Source organism: Hyla sarda, chromosome 2, assembly GCF_029499605.1.
Source record: "Hyla sarda isolate aHylSar1 chromosome 2, aHylSar1.hap1, whole genome shotgun sequence".
NCBI classification, from domain to species: Eukaryota; Metazoa; Chordata; class Amphibia; order Anura; family Hylidae; genus Hyla; species Hyla sarda.
This window is the reverse complement of record NC_079190.1, coordinates 192032289-192056480: the sequence shown is the minus strand read 5'-3', so window position 1 is coordinate 192056480 and position 24192 is coordinate 192032289. Positions and strand designations below refer to the sequence as shown.

The following is a 24192-nucleotide window of genomic DNA, read 5'->3' as shown; positions in this document are numbered from 1 at the left end:
GAAAAGCTATTGAAAGGAAACCATAATTGTCTGAGAGACTGGTGACACTCACATCCTTTGTCACATATATATGTCCGTAGCTTTACCCAGTGTATATGCTGAATGTAAAAAACATGATAAATAGTCATGACCATCTTGAGATGTTCTAATGGATTCTGCCATCTTTTTTATTTTATATTTGGATGCCTATGTCTTCATAAGCCTGCTTTAAATGGGCAAAGGCTTTTGACATGTCAGTGATGCGTATTAAAAGTTTTGATCGTCTATGGATCATGGTGACATAGGCCAAGAGTGCGCTTCTCTTCCCTGTTCAATCTAGTGATTAGTCGGGGTCTGAACACCCAGACACTGACTGATAAAAACTTTTGACCTGTCCTTAGGACATGTCAACCTTTTTATATGATTGCAGGTTTGCATTAAGCTTGTGTTCACATCTATTCAGTATTCCAGAGACTCCCTGAATTGGATCATCACATGCAGGAAGCTGCATAGGCTCATAAGGGGCACAGGGCCGAACCTGTCAACTAGCCAAATTGAAATTTGCTGCAGTCAATAATTTTTGCAAGCACTGGACGGCCAGAGGTGAATGCACCATAAAGTAAGAGTTTAAAATATAAGCCCCTGGGGGGCAGGGACCTCTTTCCTTGTTCATTTGCTCACTTGTCATTTTACTTAGTTGGAATATGTTGGTGCTATATAAAGGAAAAGAGAACAGGTGGCCGGAATGAGAAGCCATGGAGGGATTTTTTTTCTGATAATACTGTTTTACGACTGATCCCCAGTACACTGATAATGTTAAAGGCGAAGAAATATGGTGGATTTTTATTTCAGAAGAGCCCACCTTACTTTAGGAGAAGCGATCACCATTAGATGTTTATCTTGTCCCGTGGGCTGGTAGTATACTCCAGCAGACAAGGAGATTCCACAAACTCGGAGATGTCTCTGTAGACGAACCATAAAGCATTCGGCTTCCACCCTTTGGAGGTGAAGGAATTTTTAACATCAACAGCATGAGCAGCTGAGTCCCACCTATCCAGAGTGACGTGCTTTCCACTCCACAGCCATAGTTGGAATCTGTGCTCCGGAATGTGGGCAGCGCTGTAATGTATCTCCCTAGGAGTCAGCCTGACACTGCCAGAGTACAGTGTGGAGCACTTGTTCCAGGATCCACAGTCTTCTACCAACTCTGAGATCTTCCGACCTTGGATCAGGAAATAAAATGATGGAAGTTCAGTCCAGGATGCACCCTGACATTCCTGAGAATGGAGAATTACCTTCTATGGACATCACCGATAATTTTATCCCGCAGGAAAGTGGAGGAGAGGATGAAAAACCTGTGTCAAACTTACAGAGGAGACGCAGCGATGTTAAAGTGTACAAAGAAATCTGTGACTTCTATGCCAGATTGTAAGTGGAGACGGCCTTTACCTGGTTTATATGTGCATCTGGCATGTTGGCTTGGAAATTGAACATATGACAAGTGCAGTCTCTGGGGAAATAGTTTACTCTTAACTTCCATGGAAAACAGGATGTAAAAGCAGGAAACCTTCACCAATCTACCATCCCACTGTCAGAAAACACATTGGACCCACAGCAGATACCTGTGAAATGACCCCGTTTGTGCAGGAATCCCCCCTCTGTGCTGTAGTTACAATGTACAGATGGGGTGCAAAGTATTTCCAGGAAAACATTTTTTTTTTGCATGCATGTGGTTGGAAAGACATGTTTTCTAACCATGACCAAATCTTTGTGCCTATGACTTTAACTCTTGTGGGGAGATTTATCAAAATGTGCAAGAGAAAGACTGGAGGTATTTTCCCACAGCAGCCAATCACAGCTCAGCTTTCACTTTACCACAGCTTGTTATCTGAGCTGTGATTGGTTGTTGTGGGAAAATCCCTCCACTTTTCTCTCACACAGTTTGATAAATCTGGGTACAAGATGAAGTGTGATCTTATAAAACATAATTTCATCTCATGACTTGTCTGTATGAAGACATGATAGGTATAGCAGAGATTTGTTTGCTAAAAGCACAGTAGGAGGGATGTTGGGGGGCACCGACATGATATGTGACTGGCACAGTAGGTATTGCAGGTAAACCTCTCACTTTGTGTCATCTTAACACAAAGTGTGACCACACAATCCTTGGGGTGCAGGACGCTGTAGCCATCAGCCATGTGAGTGCTGCTAGGATGTGCTGTTACGTTGTTCCTAGTAGTCAGCTAGATCTCAGCTGGTGAGGTGCCTTGATGCTTCAAACAAAGCTGCTCTGTTCCTTGCAGTGAGGTGACGTTTGTGAGCGATGTACCTGCCAGTTTCAGTAGGGTGATTACATAAGGGAGCGTGTCTGTGCCCTTTTCCCCCTCCCGAGTCTTGTAGGCAGCCAGTCTGCAATTTGGGCATCCTTCTTGACAAGTTTACATGAGTTGTACCCAGCCCGACTTGAACCACTTTTTTGTGGGCATCACCATACTGTGCCTTTTTTCCCTCCACCACTGTTTAGGTCCTATATCTGCCTGCTTGATTGTTATAAGGCACAGTGTTCCTGTAAGTACACCAGGGACAGTAAGCGTTGTCATATAGGGCAGTGTTTCCCAACCAGGGTGCCTCCAGCTGTTGCAAAACTACAACTCCCAGCATGGCTGGAAGTTGTAGTTTGCAACAGCTGGAGGCACCCTGGTTGGGAAACACTGTCATAGGGGCACAAGATCAAAATCTCTTCTCACAAAGGCCTGTGACTTCAGCTGTACATAGGGAAAGACAGTACTACGAAATCTACCTTTTCACATTTAAAAATGCACAAAATATACTTGTTGCTACACTATAGCTATTGATGTAACTGTTACCTTGGCTCCCCTCTCCCCCCCCCTGTACTGACTTTTATATGTACTTGTATAAGTTAAAGGGGTTATCCAGGAAAAAATAACTGGCTCCAGAAAGTTAAACAGATTTGTAAATTACTTCTATTAAAAAATCTTAATCCTTCTAATAATTATCAGCTGCGGAAGTTGAGTTGTTCTTTTCTGTCTGGCAACAGTGCTCTCTGCTGACATCTCTGCTTATCTCGGGAACTGCACAAAGTAGAAGAGGTTGGCTATGGGGATTTGCTTCTACTCTGGACAGGTGTCATCAGAGCACTTAGAAAAGAACAACTCAACTTCAGCAGCTCATAAGTACTGAAAGGATTAAGATTTTTTCAATAGAAGTAATTTGATATAGCCAGTTGATATATACATTTTTTTTTTCCCCTGGATAACCCCTTTAATACTGTGCAAGGTAATGTTGGTGTTGATAGCTGGATGTGCCCAGAGCCAACAGACATGTCCTATACTGAGCCCTCCTTCTCTCTCGTTAGGTTATTTTTGGTGCATTTATGCAGTTTAGTAAACACTTTGGAATTCATGTCCCTTCCGCTGTTCTCCCATTCCAGGCTGCATTTTACGAGCAGGCAGTCGCTGTTCACACACAGGCCATTCTTGCAGCCTGACCAGAGAGCTGAGCTTAAAGCTTTGTTTTGGTTGGACATCGCCATCTTGTACAGTTATAGCCTGGATAATGACTCAAAGGCCCTGGTTTATTATTGGTTTGGTTTTCTGTTTAGTTGAATTTTCCTTTCTGACTTTTATATTTTTTACTGTATTTACTATTCTGGCGCACATTGTGAAACAAGCTCAATTTTGGTTCAATGAGACACAAAAACCTGATATAATATTAATAAAGTAATAATAAATAAAAAAAATCAAGAAATGTTTTTAAAATGGTAAAAAAAAGTAGGCCTATCATATATTTATTTATCATGACAAAAAAATTGTATTCATGTTTAGAAATACTATTTATTTGAATAAAATAGAAATGAGCTATTAGGCTATCCAAAATGCAAGACCGGACAGGAACACACAAGTGTATCAGGGCCATTGTCTTGGATACTCTTGTTGGTGTGCTAGAAAGGGATGACCTATACCAACCATAAGCTTGCCATCTTGTAGTTATGCTTAACATTGGTGGCAGCTTTTCCAAATACTGTACACTATGCCATGGTTCTTGGGAATGTGATGGCATATCTAATGTCCGAGCACCAATGTGCCCTCCTCATGTTTACATGATCTTCCCTTAGGCACTTATTTAGGACATTGCACGTTACTCCAGGATCTATTACTTGTGTCCTTATGTTTGTGGCCCAGATACATAAAAAGTAACCGCAAGGTTATGCTCACACAATGTGTGGTACAATGAAAGTACCCCATGAGACTTGGCATTACGCCCCCTAGAGTACAGAGGGCACACATTGGGAATCAAGGTACTATGTTTATTTTAAACAAAAATATATTGAGAATGTGCATTACCTGTGTACTTAAAGGGAATCTCACAGGTGGTTCACCCGCACTAAACCCCATACACAGGGTTATAGGGGGCGATTTATTAAAACCTGTCCAGAGGAAAAGTGGCTGAATTGCCCATAGCAACCAATCAGATCGCTTCTTTCATTTTTAACAAGGCCTCTGAAAAATGAAAGAAGCGATCTGATTGGTTGCTATGAGTAGGGCTGGGCGGTATACCGGTTCATACCGAATACCGAATTTTTTGTTCTGCACGATATGAATTTTAACCCATACCGCAATACCGGTTTGGCCCCTCCCCATCGGGAATGAATGAAAGCGCTGGGTTGTCCCCACATCGGGGATCTAATCCTACGTGACCTGCGAGCGCTGCTCTGCCCCCCCCAGTTAATTATCAGCCCAGGGCTGTCCCCATCAGGGTACTACTCACATGTCACCCGCATGTGCTGCCCTCCTCGTCCTGCTTGTTGCGGCCGCCGACACCGATACTCTATACCGGGCATGCTGGGAGTTGTAGTTTTGCAACATCTGGAGTTCCGCAGGTTGGAGACCACTGCTCTATACTGTGCGGTATCCCTATACCCAGGCTGCAAAAAATAAACAAAATAAACTTTAACTCACCTCCCGTTGGTCCGGTACCGGCCTCACTTGTTTCCTGGGGATGGGAACGTCGAACAGCCGTCAGCCTATCACCGGCCGCAGCGATGTTCCGCCTCGGCCGGTGATAGGCTGAGCCCACTGTCATGGAGGAAGAATTTCACAAGCAGAAATTCTGCCGTATGAATAAGCCCTAATGGGACAAATGATCAGGGTGAATAAAACATTGTTTTACTTCTGTTCACACACTATAACCCTGTGTATGGGGTTAATTGTGGGTGAACAATCTGTTAGATTCACTTTAAACAATCATTTGTAACAATTCAAGCAAAGTATTCTGTGTTTACCAGCATGTTTAGTTTTTACGCTATATCCAGTTATTACACATTTGTTGGTCACTGCGTATCTACTGTTCTTACTAAGGGTGAAAAAAAAATCTGCTCACTAATGTTTCCCTCTCCTTTTCCAGCAACATGGCGAATGCTCTGGCGAATGCAATGTGTGAGCGCTGTAGGTCTGGCTTTGCCCCTGCAGAGAAGATTGTGAACAGTAATGGAGAGCTGTACCACGAGCAGTGCTTTGTGTGCGCACAGTGCTTTCAGCAGTTTCCAGAAGGGCTCTTCTATGAGGTAACAATTGTCTTGTATACCACCCTGGGCTGCCCCAATCTTTTGTGGATGCAACGCTTATGCACCTTGTTAAATGCAAATAAATACGTCATTTGCTTATAAAAGAAAAGCAATTGTTTGTTGTAACATGAAATGGCAAATGCTGTTTGGACAAAAAGCTGCTTATATTAGTATTAGTATTATTAAATGAGTTATGCTTGCTCTGTATAGACCATCTAAATAAATGCTCTATGTGCTATATAGAATTGCATTCAGGACCAAAGATGTTGCTATAGATAGGACATGAGTGGATCACCTGGCCATTACTGGAAGCAATTAAGCAGATCCCTCCAGGGAACAAACCAGGATAAAGGCAGCGCACAGGACTTCAAAGGTAAAATGGTTTATTTACCCGGCATGCCGGGTAAATAAACCATTTTACCTTTGAAGTCCTGTGCGCTGCCTTTATCCTGGTTTGTTCCCTGGAGGGATCCGCTTAATTTCTTCGCCTGTGTGTCCAGGAGCAGCTGCCGCTCTTCGCCCGTTGCAGGGTCACTTCACGCCTTCACCATAGTTGTACTTGGTCGCAGTACAACTATACTTGGTGAGCAAGTTTTCTTGTCTATTATCCTTTCTTTTACATTACGCTATCACACTAGGAGCGCTCTCCTTGTCTGTCTATTACTGGAAGCAGGCTTTAGTGGCGGACTGATCTAGTAAATCAGGTGTTACATTCTAAACCATGCCTTTAATATTTGATCTCTTTATTAACTATGTTCCATATTACGTATACTGCAATACATAGTCTTCTGCATATATTTCTTATACATATACACAGTACAATGTTTATACTGGTGCAGGCTAAGGAAACCTGCATTTTGCAGATAAAGAAGTTTCATAACCATTTTCTGCATCCAGGCTCCCATGTACTGTGACCTCTCCTCAATGGATGACATGCTGGAAGGGGAGACTCCTCCACTGCTATGTAAATAGATGCTGTGGTTAGCAGTTTTGCCCTTATTTGGTGCATTAGTACTTTAATGCTGTTCTCTGACATAGCAGACTACCATGCCCCATTTTCTTACATTGAAAATCCCAATCTGTTATTTGTTAGGTTAAGCTATCTACAGTACTCGGGGTTATTACCAGCTAAAGTGTATCACCTTCAGTACATGAGCACTGGCAGGGGAGAAAGAAGGGGATCATTCTTTTTGATTTTATAAATAATGTTTCAAAGAAATGTTTCTGTATATTTTCCTTTGTGTTAATGGAAAAATAAAACTTAATATCTGCCCTTCTCTGAACCAAAGTGGTTTAAACATTTATAAAAAAAATAAAAAATAAACATGGGGCCCTTTAACAATTAGTACATTTGTTAACAAACAGTATTCCTGCAGTGTCATCTATTTTATCCCAGCTCTTCTGCATCTAAATGTTTCATTGTTGGGTCAGGTGAGCATTGGTGTGACAACCAGAAAATTTCAGTGCTTAAAAGAGTACTCCGATTTAGTATTTTTGTTCCCTGTGGTAAATAAGTCATGCTGCGGCGATATCCCACCTCGGCCAGTGATTTGGCTGAGCGTCAGTCTGAACAATTACATCCTGACACCAAGAAGAAGACCGGTGTCGGGGCTCAATTCGTCAGATTTGCCAGGGATTCACTGAGCTGCAATGAAATACTGACCACAGGGAAGCCGGAGGAGAAATTCTTTGGGAACCGCAGCAGGACAGCGGAGGCACTGGGGGAGCAGCCGGAGATAAGTAGATGTTTTGTTTATTTATTTTACCTCACACACAATAGAAATTTTGCTTAAAAGAATACTCCAGGATAGGGTTTGTTGTGTGTCTGTTTTTGTGGGGTTTTTTTTTGTGTCACAGGAAGTGATATATCCTGTGTTACCTCACTTCTTGTGAACTACGTGATGACATAATTTTCAGATCCCTCCTCTCTAAGCTATGCCCTCCTTTTTGATCCTTATGGCCCTTCTATCATGAAGATCCTATATCTGCCAGTGATAGTGAGTCCATACACTGACCAGCTGCAGTTATACAAGTGATCACACTGACTGAGCCTCCTATGTGCAGATTGTCTTGGGTGTCCTGTTTGACCCTAACACTGCTCTGCCGGGTGTGTAAGAGGCAGTAAAGGAGACTGAAGATCTATTTATGTTACTTAGAGCAAATGCAGTGATAATACACAAACCCCAAGGCAGTGTGGACTGCAGTGAGAAACTATATCAGATGAAAGACAATCCATGCATGCCACCTCCGCTAACACATATATACCAAAAGCATATACAGCTGCTTTATTATTTAATTATACCCTATGCTGCACTATATTGGCAAAAACATTCCCTGGACCGCTTCAAAAAAGTGTAAAGAATGTAGTCTTCTGTCCATGAAAGCTCCTTTTTTAGTAATAATCCAATATGTATTTTGGTCAGCATTTTTAGCTGATATCCGGAGTGGAACCATCACACAAAGGTGCAGATCTTTACATTATAGTTTTTTTTCTCTGTGTCCGTTCTACTCCTAGTGTTGGATAAAATACCTATAGAAATACTACATGTAAACCCAGGGTACTTTACACATAGGATGAGTCCATTGCAGGTTATCTATAGAAAATAGCTGCTGCAGATCTAGTTTTAGTTATATTAAATTATAATAAAAATAAAATAAACAAATTGAGAATTCTGCGGGTGTGTATTTTTCTTTGGATGCACCAACACCACAAGGTTAGAGTACGTTCGCATGTAACAAATCGGCTGCTGACAGCAGAAATTCCGCTCCTGGATTTACCGCTACGGAATTACCGTAACTACCAAAAATAATAAACGAGGTGGATCACAACGCTGATGTGAACTTAGTTTTTTTTTTTTTTCTTTACAATGACCTTAGAGGCCATACATCAGTGTGTCTGGGTGGCAGCAGTTATCACAGATGTTTCCTGCATAAATGCTTATGGCAGTGTTTCCCAAGAAGGGTGCCTCCAGCTGTTGCGAAACTACAAATCCCAGCATGCCCGGACAGCCGTTGGTTGTCCGGTCATGCTGGGAGTTGTAGTTTTGCAACAGCCGGAGGCACCCTGGTTGGGAAACACTGGCTTATGGTAATGTGCTTTGATTTAAAAAAAATAGATTCTGAAAGTAATGTGATATATTCACGTATATGTGTAATAACACGGTCAGTATTAGTTTTTTTTTATATAATGTGGTTTAATCTGTGATTAAAAGAAAAAACCTCCTTCTAGAAATCTATATACATAGACCTACATGGAAACACTCACTACCAATCCAGATGGGTCATCTCTGATCTGTACAACACTTCTGTTAGGCATTAGTTGTTTGCACACTGCAAGGTATAGTCCACCCTGGACTGGAAATAAATAACCAAAAGTCTCTTCTGTTATGAAGTAGCTATAGTGACTGCAATGACAGAAGCCTAAACTAGGAGAAAGCTGAGCCCATATGAGCTTACAGTGTAATGCAAGAATTGTGATAAATCCTTAAATGATTTAGATCTAGTTACTTATGACTATGGTGTATTCTGTATTTCAGTTTGAGGGCCGGAAGTACTGTGAACATGATTTCCAAATGCTCTTCGCCCCATGTTGCCATCAGTGTGGTAAGCTTGTTTGTTTCTTGTCTGTCTTTTAGCTAGGATTAACCTACTACGGTGGCTGCCAAATATAGGGTGGTAAACTGAACGCATGTAAATATGTTAGTATTGGCAGCTGTTATTGGACATGACACGCTGTGTACTTCTAAGGCATAGGACAGTCTTCTGTGCTATCCCATACAGCAAATAAGCATAAATTGAACATGCACTACATGTAATGGTGGTTTTAGGATATGTTTGCTGTATATTGCAGGGGCTTTCTTCATTTTTATAAATAGACTGCTAATGCACAGTGGAAATAACCTATTCTGTATCTGATAACTCTACTTGGAACAAATGGTTCCTGTTCTGCTACATTTTGCCTGCAATGCATTATCAAATGCATGCTCATATACTAGGGATATAGATGTGATCGATCACATCTCTGATATTTAAGAAGATCTTTTCCTAAAATAATAAATCTTCAATAATGTAACATGTGGGTGCTTCCTTGCCCCTTAAGGACAGGTCACCTGCACATCTCTTCTAAGTTCACATCTGTCTCGGAGCTCCATCACAGAAACTGTTCACAGAGCCTAACGGTCCATTGCACAGCTGACACCAGCCGGTCCTGACAGTCCCATTGACTTTGAGTGGGGTCTGCCTGGTTTCCATCTGGTTGTCTGTTGTTATGCAATATTTTGCAGAGGGAAAAAACTGATCTACAGTAGTTTTTTTTTTTCCTCCACTTATGCCCCATCATCCCTGAACTGAGCCCCAATGCCAATGTGGTTGAGGCCTAAAATGCTGTAGCTAATGTATAATAATCAGGGTATTCATAGCAGCTAATTCTTTAAAAAAAAAAAAAAAAATAAAAAAAAACTGTTCAGATGATCATTCCCATCACAGACCTTTATCCACATACCATAAATATCTGATAGGAATCCAACTGTGACCTGCACCTATTCTGTAATTTCTATTCCCTTCTATAGGAGTTACAGAAACCATGTAGAACAGCCCAATCGGCAGGTTCTGTAACCTCTGCCGCCTCTGCCCGCCACCTTCTCATGGGTGTTTCCATCTCTGCTATGATTGCCTGATATGGGTATGCCCATTTTTTTTTTTTTTTTACCTCAAATTTTCAAGCTAAGCCTGTAACGCTTTGACCTGTGACCTAGTTTTTAGGATTATATATACATGTAAAAAACTTTTGCTTGTAATTTTCCCAATAGAGATGTGAAAAAGCACCATGTAGCTCCTACATTTACTCAGGCACCTTAAATTGAGGATGAGGCTAGATAGCATTCTGCACAACATTTTTTATTAAAGTAGTACTGGGGCAGGAATGTGTGTATATACTAGTACACTAGACAAGAAGGAAAGTCACATGTTCGCTATTTCAAAATATAGTTTATGCAAAGAACCCAGAAAATTTCCAGAAAGGTACATTCAGTGGTTTTTAGTCCTAGATAGGCATCTGTGCATTTAGATGACATTTGCTGTGTGTGATTATGTTTTTATTACCCCATTTTATGACACTATATTGTCTTTAATTTGTGTTTTATTGATGGATAAGTGTGTGCTGTTTGTGTTTCTGCCATGTAAATAAAGGTAAACCTTTCCTCCATCTGTAGGTGAATTCATCATTGGCCGTGTTATCAAGGCAATGAATAATAGCTGGCACCCAGAGTGTTTCCGCTGTGATATCTGTCAGCAAGTCTTGGCAGACATTGGCTTTGTCAAGAACGCAGGCAGGTGAGTGACTGTGTCCCAGGCTGACCAGACAGTGACTTTTATATGGCTGCCTTGCGAGTGTAATCTAAACAGTGGTATATAGGGAAAAAAATTAAGCAAAAAATTCTCCTATACTATTCATTCTTCCTGTTTCATGTAATATAAGGATCTGTTCTGCAAACAGCCTACGTAACCTCTGATGTTCAGCTGCCATTGTCCTTTCCTTTTATGGTTTAATCTTGTGTGATAACAATAAGAACACACACTAATATTAGTGTGCAACCAAAAAAAAGAGAATGCATATTGGATACGTGTATATTAATATAAGAAGCCATATGAAGAAATGGAGTATTGTTAACAAAAAACACAAACAGCAGCCATTCAGAACAATAGAGGGACCTGAATAATGCTGTAGAAAAGGACATGCAATGAATGCGCTGGCATTCCTAAAGTGTGAAGTAACAAGCCATAGGACTCTAAAATATGTTACCCTTGACATCCAAATTCAACTGAACAGACTGGGGACAGACGAGCAGCACAGAGCATTGAAAAGTAAAGTATAGTAGATATACTTAATAGTAAAATAGTATAGGCCTAAAGTAACAGAAGTCCCACTGTACCCAATGTATGTTTCTACTTAAAAGCTTAGTCGCATAGTCTAGGACTTGTAGGTCACAGAACAACTGTACCTTATACATTCCTTTAAAAAGGTGTAGCAATTAGTGTAAGTTACACACTTGGATTATACATGCTCTACAACATGTGCCATAGAGTTCTGGTATCCAGTGACCAAGCCAAGCAGGCTATACATGCTGCATAGCCCACATGAATTATGACTGTTGCATTACTTGCTGGTTGCATTAATAATTTACACAGGGCATTTATTATTTCAGACATCTCTGCCGTCCTTGTCACAACCGAGAAAAAGCCAGAGGCCTGGGCAAATACATCTGCCAGAAGTGCCACGCCATAATTGATGAGCAGCCACTAATATTCAAGAATGATCCTTACCATCCCGATCACTTCAACTGTGCCAACTGCGGGTATGGCTCATTATCGACACTGTTATGATTTATTGTAGCTCTTCTACGTAGTTATTATAATTCTTTTGTAAATGGCATAATCAGTGGCCTTTTATAAGGATTATATATATAACGTAATAAACCAACGTCAACAGTAAATTCTTAAGACTTATACTACTAAGTTGTTTTCTTGGATAGATAGATCTAAGCATATATTGGTATTTCTCTTTATATGTAAATGACTATTCCTTGTTTTCTTAGCAAGGAGCTTACAGCTGATGCTCGGGAATTGAAAGGAGAACTCTACTGCCTGCCCTGCCATGACAAGATGGGTGTTCCAATCTGTGGAGCCTGCAGAAGACCAATTGAAGGTCGGGTGGTAAACGCCATGGGAAAGCAATGGCATGTGGAGGTAAGAGGGAGAATTTAAAAGATAAAAAAAATTCTGGAGTGCTGCTTTATTATGTTTTTTTTTTGGTTTTTGCGTCCTTGTTTGTGTCTTTGTTTTTTGCTTTGAAATTCCTAAAATTGCAGCAAAAATTATAGTAGTTTACAAAGTTGTGCAAATGACACACATTACACATGCCAAAATGCAGTAAAAATGGGTAAGGGGTTCAGTAAATATTCAGCATGCTTATACAGCCTAAAGACTTCAAATCTTCATTTATAAAACACCTAAATTGGGATTTATAGGTCAAATAACATTCGCCTCATGGCAATATTTTTCTAATCTAATAATAATTCTTCCCTGTTCTTGTCTTGAACTGCCCAGAGTATAAGTAAATCCCCATAGCAAACCTCTCTTGCTCCAGACAGTTCCTGACATGGACAGAGGTGGCAGCATGGAGGACTGTATCTGACTGGAAAAGCAATATGACTTCCTCAAAGGCATACAGTAGCTGATAATACTTAAAGGCTTGAATATGTATTTATTTTTATTTTTTTATAACCGACCGTATTTTCCGGCATATAAGATGACCCCCTACTTTTACAGTTAAAATATATAGAGTTTGGGATATACTCGACGTATAAGACTACCCCTCCACCGCGATGTACGGTGCCATTAGGTTGTCAGCATAGTTCCCCCCCCCACATTAGGTTGTCAGCATAGTTCTCCCCCCCCACATTAGGTTGTCAGCATAGTTCCCCCCCCCCACATTAGGTTGTCAGCATAGTTCCCCCCACATTAGGCTGACAGTATAGTTTCCCCCCCCCCACATTAGGTTGGCAGTATACCCCCACATTAGGTTGGCAGTATACCCCCACATTAGGTTGGCAGTATAGTTCCCCCCACATTAGGTAGGCAGTATAGTTCCCCCCACAGACATACAGCCTTCAGCCATATACAGTGTTTTGCTGGATTCTGTATGCCTTTGTACTGCCCCACTTCAGTGCTCCGACCACCGCTCCTCCGAAGATGACGTGCTGGTAACTTACCATGCCCGTGCGTCCTCGCTGCTCTGCTCCGCTCCGCTCTGCTGTTGCTATGGGCGCACGCACGGGACGTCAGTGACGTCCCTGCATGCGCTACCTCCCGGCGGCACCTGCATTTTTAAAGTTAAACCGGGGCCGCAGAAAGGTAATCGGGACAACACAGGGATGTCCCGAATGTGACGGGGGGAAGTTAATCTTGGCTGGGACGCCCGGGGTATGGATAATCCATACCCCGGGTGTCCCGGCTGACTGCAGCACCCGGCTTATAAGACAAACCCTGACTTTTGAGAACATTTTACAGGGTTAAAAAGTCGTCTTATACACCGGAAAATACGGTATCTGTATATCTTTCTTGCACCAGTTGATTTGAAATTTAATTTTTCCTCCAGTGTACTTTTTCTGTGGTTTTTGCCTGCAAACTAGAAGTCATAGAAATAAACATGTCACAGCCAAAGTGACGTAGATGTTTGATACTGAGACAAAACTGGAAAAATAGGCGGCATAGACAAAGATAAAAAAAAATAAACAATACTTTTTAATGCAGCATTTCCAAAAGGTGAACTTTTCTTTTAGCTATGAATATGCAACCAGCTATAAAAGGGTTAGACAATTTGTGGCAGCATATTTATAATACGATGTGAATTCGGGTAGAAAACAGACATGGTGCACATCTACAATCTTGTATAATGATCTGATTGCTTCTCAGCATAATATCAAAAACTAACAGGTTGTTAGTATACATTTTTTATCAAAAAGTACAAGCCCACCCGCCACGTCAAGGCCACCTATTTAGAGTGGGTCCCTAACGTCCCTAGCATAAAATGGCGTAGCACTGGGCAGCGCCCACCACCGCCGCGACACCAGTGCCCACGGGGGGGGGAACGACCCACCGGCAGAGCGGCCCCAATGCCACTCAAACCAGTCTATGGGTCGCACCTCCCCGCAGACACGGCGCCACGGCAGCAACGGACGCCGCACAGCACCACATCAGTGTGAACAAGGTGTAATAGCACACTTGCCAAGCTCTCCCAGTCAGACTGGGAAGCTGCTAGGAAAGAAATGGCCCTTGTGTAGCTAACTACTACTTATATAAGGTTGGGCTGAGATGGTGGGGAAGAGTGCAGCACATGTTCAAACAAAAAAAAAGGAGGGGATAGAAAACACAATGTGAATTCAGGTAGAAAACAGACATGGTGCACATCTATTATATATATTTATAATACACTGCTCAAAAAAATTAAGGGAACACTTAAACAACACAATGTATCTCCAAGTCAATCACACTTCTGTGAAATCACACTGTCCACTCAGGAAGCAACACTGATAGACAATCAATTTCACATGCTGTTGTGCAAATGGAACAGACAACAGGTGGAAATTATAGGCAATTAGCAAGACACCCCAATAAAGGAGTGGTTCTTCAGGTTGTAACCACAGACCACTTCTCAGTTCCTATGCTTCACCGCTGATGTTTTGGTCACATTTGAATGCTGGCAGTGCTTTCACTCTAGTGATAGCATGAGACGGAGTCTACAACCCACACAAGAGGCTCAGGTAGTGCAGTTCTTTCAGGATGGCACATCAATGCAGGCTGTGGCAAGAAGGTTTGTTTTGTCTGTCAGCTTAGTGTCCAGGGCATGGAGGTGCTACCAGGAGACAGGCCAGTACATCAGGAGACGTGGAGGAGGCTGTAGGAGGGCAACAACCTACAGGACCGCTACTTCCGCCTTTGTGCAAGGAGGAGCACTGCCAAAGCCCTGTAAAATTACCTCCAGAAGGCCACAAATGTGCATGTGTCCACTCAAACGGTCAGAAACAGACTCCATGATGGTGGTATGAGGGCCCGACGTCTACTGATGGGGATTGTGCTTACAGCCCTACACCATGCAGGACGTTTGGCATTTGCCAGAGATCACCAAGATTGGCAAATTCGCCACGGGCGCACTGTGCTCTTCACAGATGAAAGCAGGTTCATACTGAGCACGTGTGACAGACGTGACAGTCTGGAGACGCTGTGGAGAATGTTCTGCTGCCTGCAACATCCTCCAGCATGACCGGTTTGGCGGTGCGTCAGTAATGGTGTGGGGGTGGAATTTCTTTTGGGGCGCCGCACAGCCCTCCATGTGCTTGCCAGAGGTAGCCTAACTGCCATTAGGTACTGAGATGAGATCCTCAGTCCCCTTGTGAGACCGTATTCTGGTGCAGTTGGCCCCGGGTTCCTCCTAATGCAAGACAATGCTAGACCTCATGTGGCTGGAGTGTGTCAGCAGTTCCTGCAAGAGGAAGGCATTGATGCTATGGACTGGCCCACCCGTTCCCCAGACCTGAATCCGATTGAGCATATCTGGGACATTATGTCTCGCTCCATCCACCAATGCTACGTTGCACCACAGACTGTCCAGGAGTTTGCGGATGCTTTAGTCCAGGTCTGGGAGGACATCCCTCAGGAGACATCCACCACCTCATCAGGAGCATACCCAGGCATTGTAGGAAGGTCATACGGGCACGTTGAGGCCACACACAAATGAGCCTCATTTAGACTTGTTTTAAGGACATTACATCAAAGTTGGATCAGCCTGTAGTGTGGTTTTAATCTTTGATTTTGAGTGTGACTCCATATCCAGACCTCCATGGGTTGATAAATTTGATTTCCATTGATAATTTTTGTGCGATTTTGTTGTCAGCACATTCAACTATGTAAAGACGAAAGTATTTAATACGATTAGTTCATTCAATCAGATCTAGGATGTGTTATTTTAGTGTCCCTTGTATTTTTTTGAGCAGTGTACTTACATAAAATATGAAAATTACAGCTTTGTATTTAATGTTTTTCTTTTTTTCCTCCTTCAGCACTTTGTATGCGCAAAGTGTGAGAAGCCTTTCCTGGGTCATCGTCATTATGAGAGAAAGGGGCTGGCTTACTGTGAGACTCATTACAATCAGGTCAGTTACATTCTATGAATCAACAATTAATCTGTATTTACTATCATGTAATATATAATGTGTATTATCATTATTAAAATAAACATTATGTTTTATTCCTCAGCTGTTTGGAGATGTTTGTTTCCACTGCAATCGTGTAATTGAAGGCGATGGTGAGTCTTACTAAATAGTTATCTTTATTATTGGAAACTAAGTTGTGTTTAACTGTCAGGAGTTGTGTGTGTTTGAACATGCCATCTGCTGTTGGGGTGTATGGAATAATGCATTGTATGTTCTGATGCCATATTTGTAGCAAAAGGTAAACCCTAAAATAGTCTAGAAATGTTATACTGCGTCAAAATCTTTTTTCTTAAGAGACCCTGAACAACAATGCTGCTACCTCCTTATCAGAGAAAATGCACAGTATTTGTAGTAAGTAATGTTTGTGTAATTGGTAGGAAACCTTGTGAAATATTTTCTAGGATCAATTACATTGGAGTGCCAGGTGCTTTGTTTTCTAACCCCTTAATAATATTGAACATACATGTACGGCATGGCCACCTAGTAATTGCTACACCATGCCATACATGTACGTTATTCAGTGCAGTGAGTACATGAAGCAAGTGCATGGGTTGTGCTAGCTTTATACACATTGGGGGACATGTATCATTTCCAGTGTATAATAGAAGTTTTTTACCCCTCTGCCTGTTGTCTAAATTTGGCGCAGCTGCGTTAAATTTATCATACTTGCGCAGCTACTTTTTTGAATTGCGTTTAAATTTAGAATTCTCCTCAGAGCATAAATTTACACCGCAGCTCTATGTAGTAGGAGCTTACTAAACAGTAAGTGTGTCCTCGTTATTAGTTTTAGGATTTTTTTTCTTCATTTTTAATCTCACAATACCACTTTTTGCACCCAATTATAACACATCAATTATACCAATGTCCTTATTCTTCATTTAACATCTGTAACACCCCTGTTCAAATCACCTCAAATGTACATGGTGCACTCTACCTTATGGGCCTTGTTGTGTGGGCCCGCAGAGCACTTTGCGCCCACATAAGTGGTATCTCCGTACTCTGGCTAAATTGTGTGAAAATGTAAAGTATGTGGCAATACCTGCATGTCAGTGTAAATAATTTTATTTTTATACACTAACATACTGGTGTAGACTCAAACTGTTCCTTGTCATAATGGGTAAAAGGAGAAAAAGCCCCCCAAAATCTGTAAGGCAATTTCTCCCGAGTACGGCGATACCTCATATGTGACCCTAAAATGTTGCCTTGACATATGACAGGTCTCCAAAGTGAGAGAGCGCCATGCGCATTTAAGGCCTTAATTAGGGGTGGACATAGGGGTATTCTATGCCAGTGTTTCCAAAACAGGGTGCCTCCAGCTGTTGCAAACATGCCTGGACAGTCAATGGCTGTCCGGCAATACTGGGAGTTGTTGTTTTGCAACAGCTGGAGACTCCATTTTGGAAACAGTGCCGTACCAGATGTTGTTCATATTTATTGGGGAGGGGGGCTGTGTAGCGGTATGTGTATATATAGTGTTTTTTACTTATTTTATTTAAGTGTAGTGTAGTGTTTTTAGGGTGCAGTCACACGGGCGGGGGTTCACAGCGAGTTTGCTGCATCTCAATCTTGCAGCACTCCCTGTAAACCTCCGCCCATGTGAGTGTACCCTGTCCATTCACATTAGGGGGAGGGGGGGGAACATCCAGCTGTTGCAAAACTACAACTCCGAGCATGCCCTTTGGCTGTCCGTGCATGCTGGGAGTTGTAGTTTTGCAACAGCTGGAGGCACACTGGTTGCGAAACACGGAAACAGACTCAGTGTTCCTTCAGCTGTTGCAAAAACTTCAAATCTCAGCATGCAGTGACCGCAGAAGGACATGCTGGAACTTGTAGTTATGCAACAGCTGGAGGCATACTGCTACAACTCCCAGCATGCCCTTTGGCAGTCCGTGCATGCTGAGGGTTGTGGTTATGCAACAGCTGAAGGCACACTGGTTGCAAAACACTTGAATTTTTTTTACTTAACTTAGTGTTTCCAAACCAGTGTGCCTCCAGCTGTTGCACAACTTCAATTCCCAGCATGCATGGTCGGTCAGTGCATGCTGAGCGTTATAGTTTGGAGGCACAGCTGGAGGCACACGGGTTGGGAAAAAAATGTTTCCCAACTAGTGTGCCTCCAGCTGTTGCAAAACTATAATTCCCAGCATGGCCAGACATGCTGGAAGTTGTATTTAGGCAATATCTGAAGGGTCAGATGTTGACGAACCAAAACTCCCAACATGCTTGGGCAGTCTGGGCATGCTGGGAGTTGTAGTTTTGCAACAGCTGGAGGTCCACAGTTTGTAGACCACTGTATAATGGTCTCCAATCTGTGGTCTTCCAGATGTTACAGAACTACAACTCCCAGCATGCCTCGACAGAGTGCGCATGCTGAGATTTGTAATTTTGGAACATCTGGAAGAGCACAGATTGGAGACCATATACAGTGGTCTCCAAACTGTGGCCCTCCAGATGTTGCAAAGCTACAACTCCCAGCATGCCCAGAAAGCCAAAGGCTGTCTGGGCATGCTGGGAGTTGCAGTTTTGAAACTCCCAGAGGCAGCAGTGAGATCGCTTTACGGCGATCTCACTGCTGCCAATGAAGATGCTGCCCTGCTGCCGTAAACTCACCGCCGGGATGCACCGCCGCCGGCACCGCCTGGAGGGCGCCGCTCGCACCGGGACCACTCGGGACACCGCATGGCCGGGTAAGTGACGCCGGGGGACGGGTAAGGGACACTTAGCAGAACGGTGTGTGTCCCGATCCCCGTGATCCGGACTCACACACCGCGCTAAGTATTCTCATAGCGAAACGCTGCTATCAGCTAGTCAGATTTGACTAGTTGATAGTAGCGATCGCTGGGGGGGGATGAAACCCCCCCGTGGTCACATGGTAAGATGGCTGGCTATCAGTGATAGCCACCATCTTACCGGGCGCTGGGGAAAAGTATAACGGAAAGCAGTAAATTGTAAAAATAAAAGGAGAATGATCTACAGTGTTAAGTGGATTACAAGGCTATTTTAATGTGACGGAGCTTGTTCAATGATAAGTAATCAAACATTTCCTATGTAAATGTATTAAATTGTTGGATCATAAAATAACAATACCAATATACAAGTGATCTAATGAATAACTGATTTGTAAACAAATATTCTATATGCAAATTATTTTATAAGTGCTTTGGAATAACCAAGGAGTAAAAAGCAATATAAAGCAAACCAAATGAGGAATTGAGATAGGAAAGTGATAACATTCTGGTGGTTCCTTAGTAGAACTTTCCTTCAGAAATAGAAAGGATTGCTACGTGCAGTTAAAGTTGGCTTTTATTTGCTGGGAAAAAGACGCACTTGCGTCAAAATTTTTGGTGCAAAGGAAAAGTACGCAGGTAATAAATCCATGTGTACTATAGATGTCACTCCAAGGTACCCTGATTCGGCCACATCTGGACGACATGCTCTACCAAAACGTGCGCAAAAAATTGCGCAGAAAAAGGGCTTGCGCAAAAAAATACACACAACAGGGGTAAAATCTTTGATACATGTCCCCCACTGAGTGAAGGCAGCTATTAGCAGCCAGCATGCACAGTCAACAATGATGCTGATATCAACCCTTAACCACGTAAATGGCATTTAAGAGGATCCATGACAGGAGACAAGAAAAAGTCCTTGATCAGCTTTGAGGGTGATAAAATAAGAGTTATGTCTCTTAAAAGGCAAGAAACAAGCAAAAACTTAAATTGGCTGTGTCCACAAGGTCAAAACCCCTTATGTCCTTAACCCTTTAAGGACATAGGGAATACAGGTACATCCTGGTACTTAAGGACACAGGGCGTACCTGTACGCCTGTGGGAATTCCGGTCCCCCTCATTCAGCAGGTACCCTCATCCAACTGTTGCAAAACTACAACTCAAAAAAAAAATTAAAAAAAATAAAGCATGCCCTTCGGCTGTCAATGCATGCTGAGAGTTGCAGCTTTGCAACAGCTGGAGGCACACTGGTTGTGAAGAGTTAAGTAACAAACTCTGTTTCGCAACCAATGTGCCTACAGCTGATGCATAACTACAATTCCCAGCATGCACGGTCTGTCAGTGCATGCTGGGAGTTGTAGTTTTGCAACAGCTGAAGTTTTTTTTTTACTTTAAAACTCTGCTTATAAGGAAAATGGACATGCCAAATAAATTATATATTGATTCACATATACAATATGTCTACTTTATGTTTGCATCATAAAGTTGACATGTTTTTACTTTTGGAGGACATCAGAGGGCTTCAAAGTTCAGCAGCAATTTTCCAATTTTTCACAAAATTTTCAAAATCAGAATTTTTCAGGGACCAGTTCAGTTTTGAAGTGGATTTGAAGGGCCTTCATATTAGAAATACCCCATAAATGACCCCATTATAAAAACTGCCCCCTCAAAATATTAAAAATGACATTCAGTAAGTTTAACCCATTAGGTGTTACACAGGAATAGCAGCAAAGTGAAGGCGAAAATTCAAAATCTTACTTTTTTACACTCGCGTGTTCTTGTAGACCCGGTTTTCGAAATTTTACAAGGGATAAAATGAGAAAAAGCCCCACAAAATAAAATTTGTAACCCTATTTCTCTCGAGTAAGGAAGTACCTCATATGTGGATGTAAATTGGTCTGTGGGTGCACTAGGGGGCTCAGAAGGGAAGGAGCGACAATGGGATTTTGGAGAGTGAGTTTTTCTAAAAATGGTTTTTGGGGGGCATGTCACATTTAGGAAGCCCCTATGGTGCCAGAACAGCAAAAAAAAAAACATGGCGTACTATTTTGGAAACTACACCCCTCAGGGAACGTAACAAGGGGTACAGTGAGCCTTAACACCCCACAGGTGTTTGATAAATGTTCATTAAATTGGGATGTGAAAAGGAAAAATTTTATTTTTATACACTAAAATGCTGGGGTTACACCAAGTTTAAAATTTTCACAAGTGGTAATAGGAGAAAATGTCACCGTAAATTTGTAAATACATTTCTTTGGAGTAAGGACATACCTCATATTGGGATGTAGACTGCTCTGCAGGTGCACACCAGGTCTCGGAAGAGCAGGAGTGCAGTCAGGGGCCTTGAGCATTTACTGAGCTACTATGGAGCCAGAACAGCGGGACCCCCCCCCCCCCCTCAAGGAATGTTACATGGGGTACATTGAGTTAGTAAAGTGGGGTACAGTGGGCTGTAAAATGACAAAATAGGTTATGTTAATACAATACAGAAATTTAGGTGCACTACTGTGGTAGATGTATACAATGACATTGGCTAATCCCTCAACACTGATGTTAAAATTGAGACATTCGCCAGTGTATCCTTATATGAAGGACACACCAGAGCCCGCACACCAACGCCAAGGTTTCTCAAATGGCGTGGGACCTAACGCTAACCTACCTGTGCGTAATAAGCAAAAACCAGGGGCCAGTGGGCAATTACAGCAGCATTAGGCCGACATGCAGCCTGCTCCCAACATACAATGGGAGGAGGGAGAGACAGGCTACAAGCCCCACCCAAGTTGGCTGATATAGGTGCATGACCTCACAGGTGCAACCTTAATGCTGCCTGGAAAATGTTCAAGGCACATTAACATATGGAGTTTACACACCTCCAAGTATACATTTTTAAACAACAAAAAAAAATGTGGTCTCAAATGGCTGGAGGTGCTCAACCCCAAATGCAGTTGTGCATTTATACTGGGGGAGCAGATCCTGCCCTTGTAATCCGTTGCTAGGGGCGATCCCCAGCATAAAAATGCATACAATGGAGGATGCCTACAGCGGACTACAAGTGCCACAATAGAATCCTACACCAGATAAACAGTGTGGATATGTAACAATTAGAATAATACAATACAGAAATTTAGGTGCACTACAAGGGCAGGATCTGCTCCCCCAGTATAAATGCAAAATAGGTTATGTTCCCAGAATGATGACCCAGAGTATAGCCAAAACTAAAACAAATATGCCCACCCCAAACCCTATGCTCTGAATCATCATTCTGGGAATGTGATGTGTGTGGCCGTCCCTAACCTCTCAAATGCGCACCCCGCTCAGGTGGGGAGAGAGCGCTGCGCATTTGAGGCAACATTAAAAAAAAAGCACCAATGATAGTGACTCTGTGACCCATGTCCCATTTTTGAAAACAATACCCCAGAGGTCTTATCAGGGTTTTGTTTTTTTAATGGAATAGTTTTTGGGGCCAATTTAGTGGTTTATGGGGTTAAAATTTGGAATGTACTCGGTACTTTGGTACATTGGGGTCAAATTATGGGAAATTAGGATGAAAAGGGAAAATTTTGTACTGCATGGAAGTGTGATACTCCCTTGTAGCAGTTTTTAATGGAGAGACCCGGATGATCGGGGGAAGTGTCACATTGAGTGGTGGTATCCTTCCGTATCATCCTCTTTTGACACACTGCATTTTTTTCTGGGATCGTCCCTTCTTTCCAGTGTGGGAACTGGCACCTATAACTTCAGTTCCTTGGGAACTCCGGACTGCTCTTTCCCAGTCGCCAAAGATGAGGGTCTTTAGGACTTCTTCTTGGAACTGGAGGAATGTTCCTGTGTTGCCAGTGTACTGGGACAGTACAAAAGAGTTGTACATGGGAACCTGTACCAAGTAGACCTCAACTTTTTTGTTCCATACCCTTATTTTCTGCATGGCCATGTATGGCTTGAGGACTTGATCAGAAAGATCAACTCCCCCCCAATATACTGATTATAGTCCAGAATATAATCAGGCTGGAGGACAGTTGTTGTGGTACCTCGCACAGGGACAGGTGAGCTGCCATTACCATGAATTGTGGACAACATAAGGACATCCCTCTTATCCTTATACCTAACCAGCAACAGGTTTTCATGGGTAAGGGCATGGGACTCACCCTTGGGCATAGGTGTCTGAACAAAATTTAGAGGGAGGCCTCTCTGGTTCTTCAGCACGGCCCCACAAGCGGACGTGGATCTGGCGGCAAGGGATGTGAACAGAGGGATGCTGGTATAACAGTTGTCCACGTAAAGGTGGTAACCCTTATCCAGCAATGGGTGCACAAGGTCCCAAATGATTTTCCCGCTAACACCCAGCATGGGGGGACATTCAGGGGGTTCAATACGGGAATCTTGTCCCTCATATGCTCTAAACTTGCAAGTGTACCCGGAGGTACTCCCGCAAAGTTTGTAGAGTTTCACGCCATACCTCGCCCGCTTCGAGGGAATATACTGGCGGAAGATGAGTCTCCCCTTAAAACTTATGAGACTCCTCTACCGAGAGCTCCCTGAGGGGTACATAGGCCTCCCAAAATTTGGTCACAAAGTGATCTATGACCAGCCTCACTTTTTATAGCCGGCCATAGGAAGGATCACCTCAAGGGGGGGGGCCGCATCATCAGTGTAATGCAGGCATTTCCGAATGGCCTTAAACCACTTCTGTGTCATGGCCATACCGTAAAGTGGGGTCTGGTAGAGGACGTTCCCGCTCCAGTACTGCCTGTTTTTTGACTAGGCCCATATGCAGCACATGGCTCCAAAGTGTCCTCATTTCGGCTGCATTGATGGCGTACCATCCGTTGGGCCTGGACAAAAATGAATCGGGGTGGTGGGCAATGAACTTTTGGGCATACAATTTCGTTTGCTCCACCATATGATTGACAAAGTCGTCACTGAAATAACTAAAACAGTCTATTTCAGTGTATCAGGCTGTGTCAATCCGGATTCTTGAGTCGCCAACAAACTCAGGAATCCGTGGCTGATATCCCTCTGGGGTTCTTCAGACAAGTTCACCGGAAGGGGGCTCTGGTACGCTTGTCTGGGGGGTCGGACTCCTATTACGAGCGGCATGGATGCTTTTACTATTGTCGGCCACTGGGTCACTATC

General features: G+C 42.7%; 1 protein-coding gene across 5 annotated transcripts in view; it reads left to right on the top strand.

The window, feature by feature from the left end:
* The window catches only part of LIMS1 (LIM zinc finger domain containing 1), a 100217-nt gene that overhangs the window by 57408 nt on the left and 18617 nt on the right, over nucleotides 1–24192 (top strand). For 3 of the 5 annotated variants that reach the window (XM_056556029.1, XM_056556030.1, XM_056556028.1), the window contains exons 2-8: nucleotides 5404–5563; nucleotides 9100–9166; nucleotides 10774–10894; nucleotides 11767–11916; nucleotides 12157–12307; nucleotides 16180–16272; nucleotides 16376–16424. In XM_056556029.1, the coding sequence (XP_056412004.1) occupies nucleotides 5404–5563; nucleotides 9100–9166; nucleotides 10774–10894; nucleotides 11767–11916; nucleotides 12157–12307; nucleotides 16180–16272; nucleotides 16376–16424 (791 nt within the window). Of the gene's footprint in view, nucleotides 1–1120; nucleotides 1408–5403; nucleotides 5564–9099; nucleotides 9167–10773; nucleotides 10895–11766; nucleotides 11917–12156; nucleotides 12308–16179; nucleotides 16273–16375; nucleotides 16425–24192 lie in introns of those variants that run through there. The other 2 variants (XM_056556031.1, XM_056556027.1) reach the window with 2 other exon arrangements.